General features: G+C 44.8%; 1 protein-coding gene across 1 annotated transcript in view; it reads right to left on the minus strand.

Moving 5' to 3' along the window:
- The window catches only part of KRT222 (keratin 222), a 119,622-nt gene that overhangs the window by 56,827 nt on the left and 44,411 nt on the right, over positions 1–18,384 (minus strand). Inside the window, exons 4-5 of the mRNA XM_075350163.1 lie at positions 14,032–14,114; positions 4,980–5,136 (exon numbers count right to left, since the gene is read on the minus strand). Coding sequence (XP_075206278.1) covers positions 4,980–5,136; positions 14,032–14,114 — 240 coding nt within the window. The remainder of the gene's footprint in view (positions 1–4,979; positions 5,137–14,031; positions 14,115–18,384) is intronic.

Below are 18,384 nucleotides of genomic sequence, written 5' to 3' on the forward strand. Positions count from 1 at the left end.
CATGCCCTTACCTCATGAGCAGGGCATTGCAGCTTTGGTAGCAACCATTACGACATGGACTCTGCTGCTGTGGACCCGAGAAGAGTGAGTGCAGATTCATTGCACCCACACTCCTCACATGAAGGGTCCGCACTCCTAGAAAATGGGGGATACGTTCCCTGAGTGTCTCCCCCCCATATTCTAGACGGTCCAGAGTCGTCGTGGGACCCCTTTATTTTTTTTCTTACAATAAATTGGTGAAAGAGGAAATGTTTTGGGGACTGTTTTTTCAAATAAATTTCTTTTGTCGAATTTTTTTTTTTGTTAGTACTGACAGTTTATGATGCTGGGTATCTAATAGACGCCATGACATCACAAACTGCTGGGCTTGATCTCAGGTGACTTTACAGCTAGTATCAACCCGATTTATTACCCCGTTTGCCACTGCACCAGGGCACGGGATGAGCTGGGGTGAAGCGCCAGGATTGGCGCATCTAGTGTATGCGCCACGTCTGGGGTGCCTGCGGCCTGCTATTTTTAGGCTGTGAAGGCCCAATAACTATGGACCTTCCCACCCTGAGAATACCAGACCACAGCTGTCCGCTTTACCTTGGCTGGTGATCCAATTTGGAGGGGACCCTACTTTTATTGTGTAATTATTAATATTTATAAAATAATTATAAAAAAGAGCCTGAGGGGACCTCCACATTGGATCCCCAACCACGGTAAAGCTGCCAGCTGTGGTTTTCAGGCTACAGCCGTCTGCTTTACCCTAGCTGGCTATCAAAAATGGGGGGACCCAACGTCATTTTTTTTTTAACTATTTTTTAAATAGAAAAAATTAATGGGCTTCCCTGTATTTTGATTGCCAACCAAGGTAACGGCAGGCAGATGGGGGTGGCAACCCATAGCTGTCTGCTTTATCTGCGCTGAGAATCAAAAATACCGCGGAGCGCTACGTCATTTTTTTAAAGATTTATTTTTACAGCACTGTGATGTCCAGCAATCAAAATACAGGGAAGCCCATTTTATTTTTAGTTATTTAAATAAATAATTAAAAAAAATATATATGGGCTCCCGCTGCATTTTTTGTATTGCTAGCTAAGGGTAATCCAAGCAGCTACTGGCTGCTAACCCCCACTGCTTGGTGTTACCTTCACTGGCAATGGAAAATCCAGGGAAGCATTTTTTATTTTTTTTGCCAAAAAACTACAAAAAAAGGACGTGAGCTTCGCCATATTTTTGTATGCTAGCCAGGTATAGCAGGCAGGTGCTGGAAGAGTTGGATACAGCGCCAGAAGATGGCGCTTCTATGAAAATGCCATTTTCTGAGGCGGCTGCAGACTGCAATTCGCAGCAGTGGGGCCCAGAAAGCTCAGGCCAACCTGTGCTGCGGATTCCAATCCCCAGCTGCCTAGTTGCACCTGGCTGGACACAAAAATGGGGCGAAGCCTACGTCATTTGTTTTCTAATTATTTCATGAAATTCATGAAATAATAAAAAAAGGGCTTCCCTTTATTTTTGGTTCCCAGCCGGGTACAAATAGGCAACTGGGGGTTGGGGGCAGCCGTACCTGCCTGCTGTACCTGGCTAGCATACAAAAATATGGCGAAGCCCACATAATTTTTTCAGGGGGCAAAAAACTTCTGCATACAGTCCTGGATGGAGTATGCTGAGCCTTGTAGTTCTGCAGCTGCTGTCTATCTGTATGGAGAAGAGCAGACAGCAGCTGCAGAACTACAAGGCTCAGCATACTCCATCCAGGACTGTATGCAGAATTTTTTTGCCCACCAAAAAAATGACGTGGGCTTCGCCATATTTTTGTATGCTAGCCAGGTACAGCAGGCAGCCACGGGCTGCCTCCAACCCCCAGTTGCCTATTTGTACCCGGCTGGGAACCAAAAATATAGGGAAGCCCGTTTTTTTTAATTATTTCACTTATTTCATGAAATAATTAAAAAACAAATGACGTGGGCTTCGCCCCATTTTTGTGTCCAGCCGGGTACAACTAGGCAGCTGGGGATTGGAATCCGCAGCACAGGTTAGCCCGAGGTTTCTGGGCGCCTCTGCTGCGGATTTCAGTCCGCAGCTGTCCCAGAAAATGGCGCTCTCATATAAGCGCCATCATCTGGCGCTGTATCCAACTCTTCCAACAGCCCTGGAGCCGGGTGGCTTGTTGGGTAATCATGAGTTAATACTGGCTTTGTTTTACTAGCCAGTATTAAGCCAGAGATTCTTAATGTCAGGCACGTTTGACCCGGCCATTAAGAATCTCCAATAAAGGGTTAAAAAAAAACACCACACAGAGAAAAAATACTTTAATAGAAATAAATACACAGACACATTAGAGACTCCATCTTTATTACCCCCTGTCAGCCCTCCACGATCCTGCTCTTCTGTCTTCTTTCTTTCTAGTGTAGTAGTAGTGACGATTGTAGTGAGGAAGGATGAGGTTCACCAGCTCATCATTTGGGGCTGGGGAACCTCATCCTCACTACAATCCTCACTACAATCGTGCAGCAGCGTGCAGCCTTCACTCCGTGAGTGATCACTGCTGGCTGTCAGCGGTAACAGCGGTAACGCTGGCAGACGCGTTACCATAGCAACGGTGCTCTCGGAGCCGCGGTTAGCGGTGACGTCACCGCTAACTGCGTTGCTATGGCAACGGTGATCTCCGTTAATGACCGGCTGTGTCAGCCGGTCCCTAACGGAACGGGGAGTCGACCGTGTGCTAGAGCATGTCGCTGGTACATGGCAATACACATATGTGCACCGTGTACCGGAGAGATGCACTCGCAGGTCCTACATGACGTGTCATAGTCATGTGACCAGTCTGTAGCCAATGAGATAATAGCCACGTGACTGGTCACTTGGCTATTTTGACGTCACGATAGGTCCTGCATCTCTGCTGGCAGTGCAGGTCACCGGGAGGATTAAGCGATCATCGGATGGAATAGCGGCAGGAGACAGAGTGCAGAAGGGATCGCGGGGACCGGTAAGTGTTATGGCAATGTTTATTAACTGTTTGTGTACATTTATAATGCATTTTTATGTGTTTGTGATTGCCTCCCATTATAGCCTATTGGCTCGAGTTCGGTTCGTCGAACGTTCGACGAACCGAACTCGAACGGGACCCCCGTTCGGCGAACCGACCTCGAGCCGAACCGGGACCGGTTCGCTCATCTCTACTTGTTAGCCGCCACATACGGGTATCATGCTCCCTTCTGCCCCTTGCTATCCCTGTAAAGTGTATGTAAATACTTTGGGGGCTAGCCATGTCCACACTTTTTTTTTTACTTCTTTCTTCACACAGATTTTTTTTGCTGTGCTTATTTTCCCCAGCTTTTTTGTGTTGTTTTTTTTTTTTAAACACACAGCTTTATATTTCTGTATTTCAAGTATCTTTTACTATAGAAAAAGATTATGGAAAAATGCATGAAAATAGACCATCAAGGTTAGAAAAAGATGCCAAACACCCCAAATTGTATGCAAAAAAAAATTAAAAAAATCACAGAAAATACGCTATATGTTGTGCTTACGTATTTTTGACAGACTAAAAATGGCTGAAAAAAAACCCCTTTAGAAATACATGGCATTTTTACAAAAAAACTGCTGTGCTAACAAGCACCCTTTGGCCACCTTTACACTATGTAGTGGATTGATGAGCACTGTAGTGCATTGACTGCTCATTGATTTTTCTCAGAGCCCCATAATGCTTTGTTCTCCCTGTGGTGGCGCTGCAGGGAAATGAATCACTCGCTGTTAGATTCTCTCCACAGATTATATCTTGTCGCTGTGATCCACTTATTATCGAGGACCCTACTAACGTGGACTTCCTTTTTACTGTAAGTGTACGCAGCACCGTGTCTTGGCAGGGGATCACGGCCATGACATGTACTGAAGCATCTAGTGATGATGCCATGTTTGTTACAAGCTGCTGGCAGATTGTTCAGCACTTGCTACAACTCGCTCATATGCGGATTCTTCCCCAAGGGAAATGCAGCTCGATACTCCACAAACGTATAATTAGAACTAAAAACTGTTTTTTTAGGTAATCTCCATCCTCTTGTCTGTGGGAACATGGAAAATGATTAAGTAAAATACCCTCGTAAATCTGCATTTGCATATAAATACTGGAGAAGTAATCCATAGATTATATGCTTGTAAAAAAAATGTGGGCACTGAATCCTGTGTACGTTATGTGTACTGACGCTAGACGAGGACATGCTCACAAAGGGAAAGACTTATCAAAACTGCCACAAGGGAAAAGCAGTTCTCTGTTGTGTTACGACCCCCAAACATATTACACAAGTGTTGCCCGAATACTCTCCTAGGCATGCAGCTATCTCTTCCATGTCCCTACTAACCTATATGGCCGAATACCTGTGTTCTCTATGTGTAGAGCAGAGTTAAGTCCTCCATACACAGTAGTCAGCTGTGGTCTGAACAATTGTTGGGCTGGCAGTGGCAGCTGTCTCCCCAACTCCTCACTCCCCTATATGTCTGAATATCTGTGTTCTGTATGAGAAGAGCAGAGTTAAGCCCTCTGTACACAGTAGTCAGCTGTGGTCTGAACAATTGTTGGGCCGGCAACTATCTCCCCAACTCCTCACTCCCCTATATGTATGAATATCTGTGTTCTGTATGAGGAGAGCAGAGTTAAGCCCTCTGTACACAGTAATCAGCTGTAGTCTGAACAATTGTTGGGCCAGCAGCTATCTCCCCAACTCCCCACTCCCCTATACGGCCGAGTACCTGTGTTCTGTATGGGGAGAGCAGAGTAAAGCCCTCCATACACAGTAGTCAGCTGTAACTTGAACAATTGTTGAGGCGGCAGCTATCTCTCCCAACAGTTACACTTGACTAGGCCAAGCACTCCTGAGAATTCTTACAAGAACAGCAGAGGAATGATCCAACCAATGCATCCAACAGCCAAGATGTTACAATAGTTTATGATGTAACAGCATTGCCCCACAACTAGGGAGAGCTATTTCTCATACCTCTTCATGTTTCAAAACAAAGTCTTGTATTTCTTCTTCCTTATCTTTAATAATCATTTTCAAAGCTGAGATGTCCCGTGTAAATTCATCTGCCATTGTTTGCAGGACTTGTTTTTTCTCTAAAATTTCGTTCTTTATGGTAGCCTCTCTGGAAAAGCTGAAAAAAGATGTAATCGTCTGTAAGATATATTTTGAAATTATAGACAGGTGCTGTACAATGGTTGTACTCATAATACTACAAGAAATGCTCTACACTGTGTGCACAATTATTAAAAAGGTTCTTCACTACTCTGACTTAATTACCAGTTTTGCAATAAATGTTTAAAGGCAGTCTATCACCAGGTTTTTGTTACCTCATTGAACAGCAGCAATGTAGGCAAAGATGCCCTGAATCCAATGATGTATCACTTTGATTACTGGGTGCAGCAGTTGTGAGACCATCACCATTTTTAGATTTAGCAATGTAGCAGAGCTGAGAAAACTGCCCCACCCACCCCAGACTTTCAATGCAAAATATATAACTTAAAAAATGTATTCAAAGAATAGGGAAATAATCTACAATTCAATTTATTGACATACGATAAGGACAAATGTAAAAGCAATATGAAACAAAAGAAATAATTACCAAAAGAGGAGGAGGGGCGTGCCAGAGTAGATATACAAAAATAAAATAGGAAGGCTAAGACCCGACCACCACTGATCATGATACAAAAGGTGAAACGTCATGACTGGACCAAGACATATCTGAAGACAGATTTTTAAAAGGTTTTATAGACTAATGAGATAAGAGTGACTCTTGACGGCACAGATGGTTGGGTCTGTGGCTGAATCAGCACTGGGCACAGACCTTCACTTCAACTCAGAGGTGAGGAACTGCCATAGGCTGGTATTATTAAGCATAAGATAGTTGGGCCTTTTGAGTTTGAAGATGCACTCAAATAAACTCCTAAAACCACTCCCAATTTTTAAAAGACACTTTCTTCAAGCAGGAAAAAGTCAGAATTTTTCAAGAAAACCATTATTTTATGTAGGACAGTGCTCCATCACATGCAGCAAAGTCTTCACTAGTTGGCTTAACCAGAAAAATCCTTAAAGATGAAAGAATAATGACATGGCCCCTTCCTCACTAGACCTAAGCTCTACTGAGAACTTGTGAGCTCTTCTTAGGCTGGGTTCACACATAGCGACAGTGACAACGACGTCGCTGTTACGTCACCATTTTCTGTGTCGTAACAGCGACCTTGTAAGTCGCTGTTATGATCGCTGCTTAGCTGTCAAACACAACGACGAAGCAGCGATCATAACGTCGCTACATGTGCAGAGAGCAGGGAGCCGTGCACACTGCTTACCGCTGGCTCCCTGCTCTCCTAGCTACAGTACACATCGGGTTAATTACCCGATGTGTACTGCAGCTACATGTGCAGTGAGCAGGGAGCCGTGCACACTGCTTAGCGCTGGCTCCCTGCACTCCTAGCTACAGTACACATCGGGTTAATTAACCCGATGTGTACTGCAGCTACATGTGCAGAGAGCAGGGAGCCGGCACTGGCAGCGTGAGAGCGGCGGAGGCTGGTAACGAAGGTAAATATTGGGTAACCACCTTGGTTACCCGATGTTTACCCTGGTTACAGCTTACCGCAGCTGCCAGATGCCGGCTCCTGCTCCCTGCTCACTTCATTTCGTCGCTCTCTCGCTGTCACACACAGCGATCTGTGCGTCACAGCGGGAGAGCAACAATAAAAAAACGAACCAGGGCTGTGTGTAACGAGCAGCGATCTCACAGCAGGGGCCAGATCGCACACGTAACTCAGCAGCGATCTCAGCAGCGATCTCGCTGTGTATGAAGCACCCCTTAAATGGGAGATTTACAGTGAAGGAAAACAATCACCTCTCTGAACTCTGTAAAAAAGTTGATCGTCAACAGATTAAGAAACTGACAGACACCATGGATGTAAGACCTATGACCTACTGATAAGAAGGGCAGCTATATTGGCCCATGATATTCTGATATATATTTTTTTACTGTTAAAATCACAAAATTTAAACTTTAATTTCATGCAAATTATGGAAAAGTAAAAACAAAATTTTCAAAGCATCTCAATATATTCAGCATCTAATTTGAGCAGAAATCACGGAGCTACACTTCTTGACTGAAAATAATGAGATTATTAACCACTGTCTGAGGAATGTTCTGCCATACTCAACACATAAATCATCAAGATTCGCTGCTGGAAGCTCCTTATGGAATTGCCGACCTGACCAAGGACATCCCAGATGTGCTAGATTGGAGACAAGTTCAGAGATGGTGCAGTCTATGGAAGCACGTTCAGGACACACAAGCTGCTTACAATAGCTCAAGTAACGTGTGTCGTGTTGAAAAATGTCTCCTGGCTCCACATCAGATCAATATAATAATGTATTGTTAGTGTACCTGGAATGAAGACTATCATATATTAGGCCATCCCACATCATAATCCTGGGAGAGGACCAGTGTGATGTTCCCACATGAAGCCCTTTTCATGACATTTCCTATGTGGTCTTAAATAGAGATGAGCGGACCAGTGGAAGTTCGGTTTGGCGAGTTCAGCCGGACTTTAGATAAAGTTCAGTTTGGGAATTGGACTTGAATTGAACCCCAATGGAAGTCACTAAATAGACAGTTCGGATTTCCTACAACTGCAGCCAGCCATAAAGAGAGCACTTCTGGGGGAGAGTGAGGTTTATTTTTTTCCATTTTTTTGTTTGGTGCACACTACATGCAATCATGCTGATGTTACCCCCAGTGTGAGCCATTCAAACACTGCAAGCGGCTCTCACTGGGCTAAGCACCGAGCGTACCCGAGCACAGCGATTCTGGTATGATTGGTTTGCATACATAAAGCACCCGAACTCTGTTTTGTTTTTTTATTTGTTTTTCAAATGTCTGTGTTTAGTATGAATGCCAAACACTGAACCTCAGGTTTGCTCATCTCTAGTCTTCAGATCAATCTCTGGATATCATTGCATTCAAGTCAAAAGTCTGAAGAGCATATACCTCTAGTTCTGTATCATGATAGCTTTTGAAATCAGTGGTGTGAGATCAATGGAAAACCTTTAGCTGAATGTCTAGCTCAGCCAAATATCATGCAAACCCCTTCTGATGGTTTGTGTAGACACTGTTGGACTCCTTAAGCTTGGTTTGTGTCTTCTAATGTCACTTGCAGTAGAGAATGGATCTCTAGGCGCCATATTTCTACTCTGATGATCCCTCCATACAGAGGTTCTTCTCAGTGCACCACTTGCTGTTATTCCAGTTCATCACTGTTCCCCCAACCACTGTGACACATAAAGTTAAACAGTCTTGACCTCTTGGCTGAAGGAGTGATAACAGCCTCCCAGTTCAAGATTTGTGTCCCTCTCAGTTTGCATCAGGTGGTGATAATTGGTACATCGATATACAGGAGGCAACGCAAAATCATCTCACAAGACCTAATGGGTGGTTCATGTGGCTAAAAAATATGGCTGGTTCATGTGGCTAAATAAAAATGCTTTCCACCTTCCATATGCCACAGATTGAAGCTACATGCTTGAAAATTATATTAATTGCAAATCTTATTGTCACCTGGTGCTTCCTCAATTTGAATAACTCTACGGCTTGTCCATTTTGGTGTTGCAATTTCCTTGTAAGAATGGTTTAAAAATAAAAATATTACATGGAACTTTAATCTTGTCACCGCTGATCAGAAGTCCCGGCACTTCCGGTCATGCGCACTAAACCTCTCTGAACCCGGGACCCATATACCCGGCTTCATACTGCGCATGACCGGAAGTGCCGGGAATTTAGATCTGCGGTCACAGCGGACACAAGTACCAACGTCACCGCTGGTGATGCTGCATTGACTAGCATCGTAGCACTCCCTTGTGGGTGTACTAACATGCTAAGAGGGCGGAATGAGAGCAAGAACTAATGCCCTTGCCACTAGTCCCCTCGCTTATTAGCATATCATTAAGGATCATTATGACTACTTTTTCTAAAGATCTCATTATCTATGCTACTGGATGCTGGGCCTGCTAGGCAGGGATTAGCAATATGCATGCAGAACTGCTTGTTGTTCTGGGAGCATAGTGCACCAGACAGGTTCCCTTTAATAGTTTATATTCATCAATGAAAAACATGGAAAGTGAATGAACAAAAGAGAAATCCAAATCAACTCAACATTTGGTGTGACCGTCCTTTACCTTCAAGCCAGCATGATAGCATCATTTTGTCTAGGTACACTTGCACACAGTTTTTGGAGGAACTCAATAGAGAGATTATTCCAAACATCTTGGAGAACTAACCACAAATTTATCTTTTCATATAATCCAACACAGAATCGATGTTGAGATCAGGGCCACATAATTGCTTCCAGGACTCCTGTGTCTTCCTTACACTGAAGGTAGTGGAAAGGGTCCAATAATGCTATTACCTTGCAGATATAGGGTTAATCTGCAGGTTAATAGCTTTATGAAGTTGCCCAGCCGCAGTACAGGAAGTTCGGCACCTGGGAAAAAAATTAATTTTATTTCTCGCAGTAGCCGCTAGCTTTCAGTCATGCAGGCATACCCAAAGTAATTCCAATCACCACTCACTGCACTGAGAGCATCGGTTGTCAGAACGCCCCAACACTGACTGACACTAATGAACTGTTGAGCCAGTTGTTAGTAAGTGCTGGAGCATGTTTCAGTTGCCACCATCTGTGCCGAAGGTGCATCGGCACATCTGTATTACTGGAAGCTGGCAGCTCCAGGGAGAAATAAAGTTAATCTTCTCCCAGGTGCCGTACCTTCGGTACTGTGGCTGGGCACTTAACGCTATTAGGCTATGTGCGCACGTTGCGTAAATTCATGCAGTTACGCTGCGCTTTGTAGCGCAGCGTAACTGCATGCGTCCTGCGTCCCCTGCACAGTCTATGGAGATTGTGCAGGGGCCGTGCGCACGTGGCGTTTTAGAGCGCAGCGCTTCGGCTACTGCCGAAGCGCTGCGCAAAAAAAGTGACATGTTACTTCTTCCGTGCGCTTTGCCGGCAGCTCCTGCTCTGTCTATGGCAGGAGCTGCAGGCAGAGCGCACGTTCTCGCCGGCACCATGCGCTTCAGAATGGAGCTTTTCAGCTGCGCTCTGAAGCGCACCTTTTACGGTGCTGGGCTAGTACGCAACGTGCGCACATACCCTTAGGCTGAGTTCACATCTCCTGTAGTCATCCGTTAGCATAGATCCAGCAGAGATACGTTGGCAAAAAAGTTGTGCAAACACAACTTTTTTGTCCGTTGTTAAATAACAGATGTCTTGTGCATGGAGGACGGATCCGTTAACGGATAACTATTTAGCCATCCGTTGTATTTGAATTTGTTCTTACAGAATCCGTTAAAAATGGAAGATAAATACCAATCCGTTAATTAATCCACTCTCCATAGACTCCCATGTTAAAAAAACGGATCCGGACGAAATAAGTTTCCCAGTGGCTCTCTGCATGATCCATTCTAACGGATGACATGTGAACTTAGCCTTAACCTGCAGATTAACACTAAACCTACAGGTTATTTTGAGCCAATCAGATGCTTTCTTAATTATCGTACATGATGGATAAATATCCCTCTGTATTTCTCAGCAGTGAGGACACCATTACATTTTAACCAAATTCCCAACTCTGTTTGCTGAAATAAAGCCCCAAACTTGCCGACATTCATTATTGTACTGCTGACCATATCTTCGAGGAACAAAATGCATTTTATCACAGCCATCTATTTCATCTTTTGACTCTTCGGGCCACAGAGCCTGCTATCATTTTTCTGCACCTCAGTTCCTATATTTTGATGCATAGAGTCGCTTGGCCTTGTTTCCATATCTTTTTTAGCATATGTTTTTTTTGCAGAAATTCTTCCATTCAATTGGCATCCTAAATTGTCTCTTGAGCAGCTCAGAGCTATGCATTTTCCTTAGTTTGTTTAGTTGAATAGTAAAACTGTGCTAGTAGTAGAACTATTACGCTCAGTACAAGTTCTGCTGTAACACATTCAGCTATCAGTGGTCTGTTCTTGAGTGTATACGTCTATTACTTTATTTACAGATAAAATATTGAACACTGTATTTGAACAAACACACAGGTACGAAAGTGAAACCAGAGAGATGTGATTACTTAGCAGGCCAGCTCTGAAAGCTGTGGGCTGGTGATTTATAACTGCATCTCTTCAGAAGATGAAAGGGGAAGGAAGATGTGTAGCTAAACGTATAGAAATCAATAGGCTAGAGAGGGCTGACTGGGTTTTTAAGAATTAACTCCTCTCCTGTAATGTAGATACTGCACACTCTTGGCCAGGGTCTGGAGTCTAATCTCTTTGGAAAGGAGTTGTACACTATGTAAGATAAAAGCTGTCTTTCAGGAGAATGACAGCAGATAGAAAAAGCAAGTCAATTCCAAACTTGCTTATTTTCATGTCAAGTGAAAGCAATTTAAAAACTTGAGAATACACCTCTGAGACCACTGATGGCCAAATGTCTCCAAAGAGTGAATAGGTGTAGATTGCTCCCACTGGTTGCTGCCATTTCTGAGCTGATGGTACTCTTGGACATCTTTTGATTTCAAAGGGAAGTAAGCATGATGTGTCTTTCATCTACACGCTAAGTTTCCTTGGCTAGCTACTGAGTCTATGCTTCTCAATGTTCGTTTGGTATCCTCATTGCTGAGAAATACAGGTGGATACTTATGTGTCTTGCAATACTATCAGGGAGGCTTCTGATATTGGCTTTAAATTTATTCTGCATCAGAACAATAACCCCAAACATACAGATAAGGTAATGAAAGGGAATTTGTCAGCAAGTTTTGCTATGTAATCTGAGGACAGCATGCTGTAAGGGTTAAACCATAGAATTTATTAATGTATCACATGTCAAGCTCCTGTGGTGTTGTTTATGTAAACTCTGTGTTCTATCACTGGGACATTATCATTGCTGTGACTTGCTGGCTCCTGCCATGTTGTCTGACTTCACTCCCTCTTGGGATTAGCAGATCACAGTGTATAGACATTGTACATTGAAAGCCTATTATGGGCAGGGGCAGCTTTTTCATCTCTGTTGCATGGCTAAATCTAAATCTTTGATTGTGTCAGAACAGCTGCACTCAGTGATCTAAGTGATACATTGTTGGATTCAGGTTCTCTTTACCTACTCCATGCTGCTCTCAGATGAGATGGGAAAAACAACTGACAGATTACCTTTAAGAATTCTCAACATCATTGAGTCTGTCTGTGATTACATGAAGAGACAGAAGGAATTGCACAAGCTACAGAGGATCTGTGGTTGGTTCTCCTAGATCTTGGAGCAACTTCCCTGCCAAGTTCCTTCAAAAACTGTGAGCAAGTGTACTTAGATAAATTGATCCTGTTTTGAAGCCAAAGGGTGGTCCCACCAAATATTGGTTTGATTTTGATTTCTCTTATGTTCATTCTCTTTGTATTTTATAATTGATAAAAATTTAATATTAACACTTTTATTTTCTAACACATTCTTACTATCCAGCATTTTTACACACCTGCCGAAAACATATATACAGAGGTCAGAAAAAAACATATATAGGCCAAACAAGCATATGTATGGCTAGTCAGCATGTATGGGCATCTTTAAAAGGTCCAATAACTACACCAGGGGACCCAAACCTGTGGCTCGGCAGCCAAATGTGGCTTGTGTGCCCATGATGTGTAGCTCTTGGCTGTCAACAGGCTTGGTGCATTAGCACCAGGTCTGCCAAACAGCTATAAAGAGCAGGTCTCCAGATGGTGTATTTTAAGAGTAGTCCCACAAATAGGAGCACATCTGAATTGGGGTATTGTGGGAACCCCTGGATCTTGATAAACTGCCATGGTGTGATTTCTGGGGAAGCTTTTGCTATCATTATACCGGAAATGGGGGCTTTGAGAGTCATTACTATTAGGGGGTCAGGAGCTGAATGTGGCTCGCAACCCTCTCTAAGAGCTGAATATGGTTCTCGAGGTCAAAAAAGATCATTAATCTACACCGTAATTTGAGATCTACACGTAATATGAGAACTCAACTAGCTTTCTCTCTGTGCGCTTCTTTGTCTTCCTTCATTGGCTAATATGTGGCCGCTCTGTTTCACTTGCACCTGGTCCTAGAAATTTTCTTTTCAAAGGTGCGGATTTGCCGCGGATTTACCGTGGAATTGCCGCGGATTTTGGTGCAGATTTTTTCCCCAATTCTATAGCCAAAATCCGGATCAAAATCCGCAACAATAATTGACATGTTGCAGATTTTTCCGGATCAAAATCCGCGGCAAATCCGCCGCGGAAAAATCCGCAGCATGGACACAGCATTTCCAAAATGCCATTGAAATGGCTGGGAAGTGCCGCTGCTGCAGATTTTCGGAAAATCCACGGCTTTTCCGTGAGAAATCCGCGGCAAAATCCGTGCATTTTCCGCAGCGTGGGCACATAGCCTTAAGTGATAAACTAGGACACTCATTGCTGTACAGTACAGTTTCCTTGAATGGAATCTGTCACCAGGTTTTTGCTAAACCTGATTTGAGAGCAGCATAATGAAGGGGTAGAGACACTGATTCCAGTGAAGTGTCACTTACTGGGCTACTTTGTAAAATTTTGTTAAAATCACATGAACTCGGTATGACACCTCCCATCACCACTGATTGGTAGGGTTCTGCCTATGCACATTGTACACTGAAAACTGTCAATCAGTGGGGTCTGCAGGGTTATACATAACTCAGCATTCAAAGAACTGGGAAGAGAAAACAGTTTTTAATGAAAATGGCACCGAGCAGCCCAGTAAGTGATGCATCGCTGGCTCTCTACCCCTATATCATGCTGCTCTCAAATAGCTAAACCCTGGTGACTGATTCCCTCTAAGGACATGTTGTTGGTAGCAATTACTGTGAATCGTAAATGTATTTCACTGCATTGCACAGCACTTAAGGTGCCACTGGTATTATACTGTAAATCAATGCTTAGAAGCTGTTGGAAACATGTACAATGTTTTTACCAGTATTAGGAAACGTAATGGCATACCTCTGTTTAAGCTGAGTGAGGTCCATACTGTAATTGTCAATTTCCAAAGATGTGTGTGCATTTTCTGTCATCAGTTTATAGATCTGTAAACATAACACAATCACATTCATTTACAGTGACCAGATTTATTATTTCTGAGTTTTCACCTATCTCAGTGCCTTGTGTGTAAATGGGAAAGTACAATGGGGCCTAATAATCAATTCAATGTAGACCAAGTTTGCCTCACTAAGGTAAATCCATCATGAAAAAAGATCAGACAGGACACAGGTGTCATTCATTTTTCATCTGTATATATTGTTTGTTTTGCACTGACCGTATGTTAGGTGAAGCTTAAGAAATCCGTTTTTTTTTAAATACAAGAACATCAGATGTCACAAGGATGGTAAAAAAAAACCTGATGAAAATTGGATCCAGCACACGGATGAAAGTCGGCCTTTTTCTTTTGCATTAAAGAAAAAAAATTATGTGAATCCGTCCTAAAGGTGGTATATGGATCTCAGTGCCACGTCCTCAGTAAGCAATTTACGAGTCTTCTTACGTAGCAGATAATTCCCCCCCTTCCCTTAACCCCTTAACGACCCTTGACGTACTGGGTACGTCACGGTGACATGGTGCTAAATGACCCATGACGTACCCAGTACGTCATGGCGAAATCGCGGTCCCGGAGCCCCGGGGAGTCCAATTTGTTTAATTAAACAGTGGATTCGGGAAGGAGGGGACCTCTGCCTGACCTCAGGAGGGGTGGTGCCTCCTCCCCGAACCTACAGAGGCTGTGATTGGCTGACGAATGCCGCTCAGCCAATTACAGTCACTGTAATGTTCCAGCCATTGAAAATGGCTGGAACATTGAAATCCAGCCCTGATCAGTGCTGCTGTAGCACTGGCCATTGGCTGGAGCTGGGTGATCGATGCTTCACCCGCCCCCAGCTCTGATTGGAGAGACCGGTCTTGTGACCGATCTCTCCAATCACCGTGGATCTAGGGCCGGTGACCTGTGTCCGTCCCTGAAAGCCGAGGAGAGCGGTCTCTGCAGGTGCCCATCGGGAAGTTGCTGCCCCCGCCGCCCGCCCCTGTCCCCGATCGCCCGCCCCTGTCCCCGATCGCCTGCCCCTGTCCCCGATCACCCTGCCCGCCACCGCCAGCCCCGCCGCTGTCTCCGATCGCCCCGCCAGCCCCTCCGCTGTCTTCGATCGCCCCGCCCGCCACCGCCGCTGTCTCCGATCGCCCCGCCCGCCACCGCCGCTGTCTCCGATCGCCCCGCCCACCAGCGCCAGCCCCGCGGCTGTCTCTGATCGCCCTGCTCGCCAGCCCCAGCCCCACCGCTGTCTTCGATCGCCTCGCCCGCCACCGCCAGCCCCGCTGCGGCTCCGATCGGCACCACCAGCCCTGCCGCTGTCTCCGATCGCCCCGCCGCTGCTCCCAATCCACCGCTGTCCCCGCCGCCACGCTCGCCACTATCCCCGCCGCCACGCTCGCCACTGTCCCTGGCGCCGTCGCACTCACCTTTTTCAGCCGCTGCTGCCCCCGAATCGGCCCCCACTGTTCCCGGTCGGCCGCCTTCTTCATCGGCTGCCCCTTCTCCATCGCCACTACACCTCCTCCCCCTCCATGTGCTGCAAGCCACCCTCCCCCCACATGTGCTGCAAGCCACCCTCCCCCCTCCATGTTCTGGGGGCCCCCCTCCCCCCGGGGCCCCCTCCTCCATGTGCCATCTCTCTCTCCCATCAGACTCTGCCCCCCTCCCCGATCTGCTGCCTGCTCTCTCCCATCCTCTTCATCTACTGCCCCCTCTCACACTCCTCAATCTGTTGCCTCCTTCATCTGCTGCCTCTTCTGTCTGCTGTAATCCTGCTGCCTAGATCCATCCTGTAAGGTAGGTATCCCCATCTCACCTCCCTCCCCCCCATCCTCCGCCGCTCCTCCATCCGCTGCGCCATTTCCCATCATCCATCCGCTGCGCCCTTTCACATCCTCTGCCGCTCCTCCATCCGCTGCGCCATTTCCCATCATCCATCCGCTGCGCCCTTTCCCATCCTCTGCCGCTCCTCCATCCGCTGCGCCATTTCCCATCATCCATCCGCTGCGCCCCCTTTCCCATCCTCTGCCGCTCCTCCATCCGCTGCGCCCTTTCCCATCTTCCATCCGCTGCGCCCTTTCTCATCTGCTGCCCCGCATCCTCGCATCGCATTAACCAGCGCAGTTGCTCGCTTCCAGACTGGAGTGGATGATGCGATGCGAGACTCGTGCATTGCTCTCACGTTTGGCACTGGTCTTAGTGGCAGGCGCTCATATTTTTTTTTATTTATTCATTTTTTTACTGATGTCTGTATTTTTTTATTTCGCCAAACTAATTTTTTTGTATGGGGGGAGGTCTAATTTCCAAAATGGGATCACATGTGGGGGAGCTCCATTGTTTAGGCACCTCAGGGGGTCTCCAAATGCAACATGGCGTCTGCTAATAATTCCAATCAATTTTTCTGTGAAATGGCGCTCCTTCTCTTCTGAGCCCCGCCGTACGCCCAAACAATTGATTTCCACCACATATGAGGTACCTGTGTACTCAGGAGAAATTGCACAATACATTTTATGGTGCATTTTTTCCTGATACCCTTGTGAAAAAAAAGCTACCTGTTTGAAAAAACAATTTTGTGGTAAAAAAAGAATAAAATATTTTCACGGCTTAACATTACAAACGTTTGTGAAGCCTCCAGGGGTTCAAAGTGCTCACTAAACAGCTAGATAAATTCCATGAGGGGTCTAGTTTCCAAAATAGGGTCAATTGTGGGGGAGCTCCATTGTTTAGGCACTTCAGGGTGCTCTCCAAACGCAACATGGCGTCCGCTAATAATTCCAACCAATTTTGCTGTGAAATGGCGCTCCTTGCCTTCCGAGTCCTGTTGTGTGCCCAAACATTTGATTTCCACCACATATGAGGTATCTGCGTACTCAGGAGAAAATGCACAATACATTTTATGGTGCATTTTTTCCTGATACCCTTGTGATAAAAAAAGCTACCTGGTTGAAGCAACAGTTTTGTGGTAAAAAAAACTTTTTTTCTTTTCACGGCTCAACGTTATAAACTTCTGTGAAGCCCCCAGGGGTTCAAAGTGCACATCAAACATCTAGAAAAAATATTTGAGGGCTCTAGTTTCCAAAATGGGGTCACTTATGGGGGAGCTCCATTGTTTAGGCACCTCAGGGAGTCTTCAAACCCGACATGGTGTCCGCTAATGAGTGCAGCTAATTTTGCACTCAAAAATTCAAATGGCACTCCTTGCCTTCCGAGTCCTGCCGTGTACCCAAACATTTGATTTCCACCACATATGAGGTATCTGTGTACTCAGGAGAAAATGCATGATACATTTTATGATGCATTTTTCCTGATACCCTTGTGGAAATACTAATTTTTATGGCTAAAGTAACATTTTTGTGTTAAAAAAGTAAAATTTTCATTTTTTCTTCTACATTGCTTTGGTTGCTGTGAAGCTCCTAAAGGGTTAATAAACGTCTTGGATGTGGTTTTGAGCAGAGTGAGGGGTGCAGATTTTAGAATGGGGTCACTTTTGGGTATTTTCTGTCGCCTAGGTTTCTCAAATCACTCCAAATGTGATGTGGTACCTAAAAAATTTTTTTTGTAAATTTTGTTGGAAAAATGAGAAATTGCTGATGAACTTTGAACCCTTCTAACTTCCTAACGGAATTTTTTTTTTTTTTCACACATTGCGCTGGTGTAAAGCAGACAAGTGGGAAATGTCATTTAGTAACTATTTTGTGTGACATATCTCTCAGATTTATGGGCATAAAATTTCAAATTTTGAAAATTGCGAAATTTTCAAAATTTTCGCCAAATTTCCGAAATTTTCACAAATAAACGCAAAACATATCAGCCTAAATTTACCACTGACATGAAGTACAATATGTCACGAAAAAACAATGTCAGAATCGCCAGGATCCGTTGAAGTGTTCCAGAGTTATAGCCTGTCAAAGTGACACTGGTCAAAATTGCAAAAAATGGCCGGGTCTTTAAGGTGAAAACAGGCTGAGGGCTGAAGGGGTTAAGCAGCAGATCTGGTATGTCTATTACCTCCTTACCTTCTATAACTACATGTCGGCTTAAACATTTGATTTGCAAGGATAGATTGGATTTAGCTGTATTAAGACATATCTACCCAATCTATGGTGGTCCTTTCAGTGTATTTAAATCCACAGGAGGTAGTGATCTCTCCTTCAATGGAAATATTCAAGCAGAAGATGGATATACATATAGCTGGGACAATTTAGGAAAACTTGTACTCGCAGGGGGTTGGATCCAATGGCCCTTGAGGTCCCTTCCAACCCTACAATTCTATGATT

The sequence above is a fragment of the Anomaloglossus baeobatrachus genome, chromosome 5, assembly GCF_048569485.1.
Source record: "Anomaloglossus baeobatrachus isolate aAnoBae1 chromosome 5, aAnoBae1.hap1, whole genome shotgun sequence".
Taxonomy (NCBI): domain Eukaryota; kingdom Metazoa; phylum Chordata; class Amphibia; order Anura; family Aromobatidae; genus Anomaloglossus; species Anomaloglossus baeobatrachus.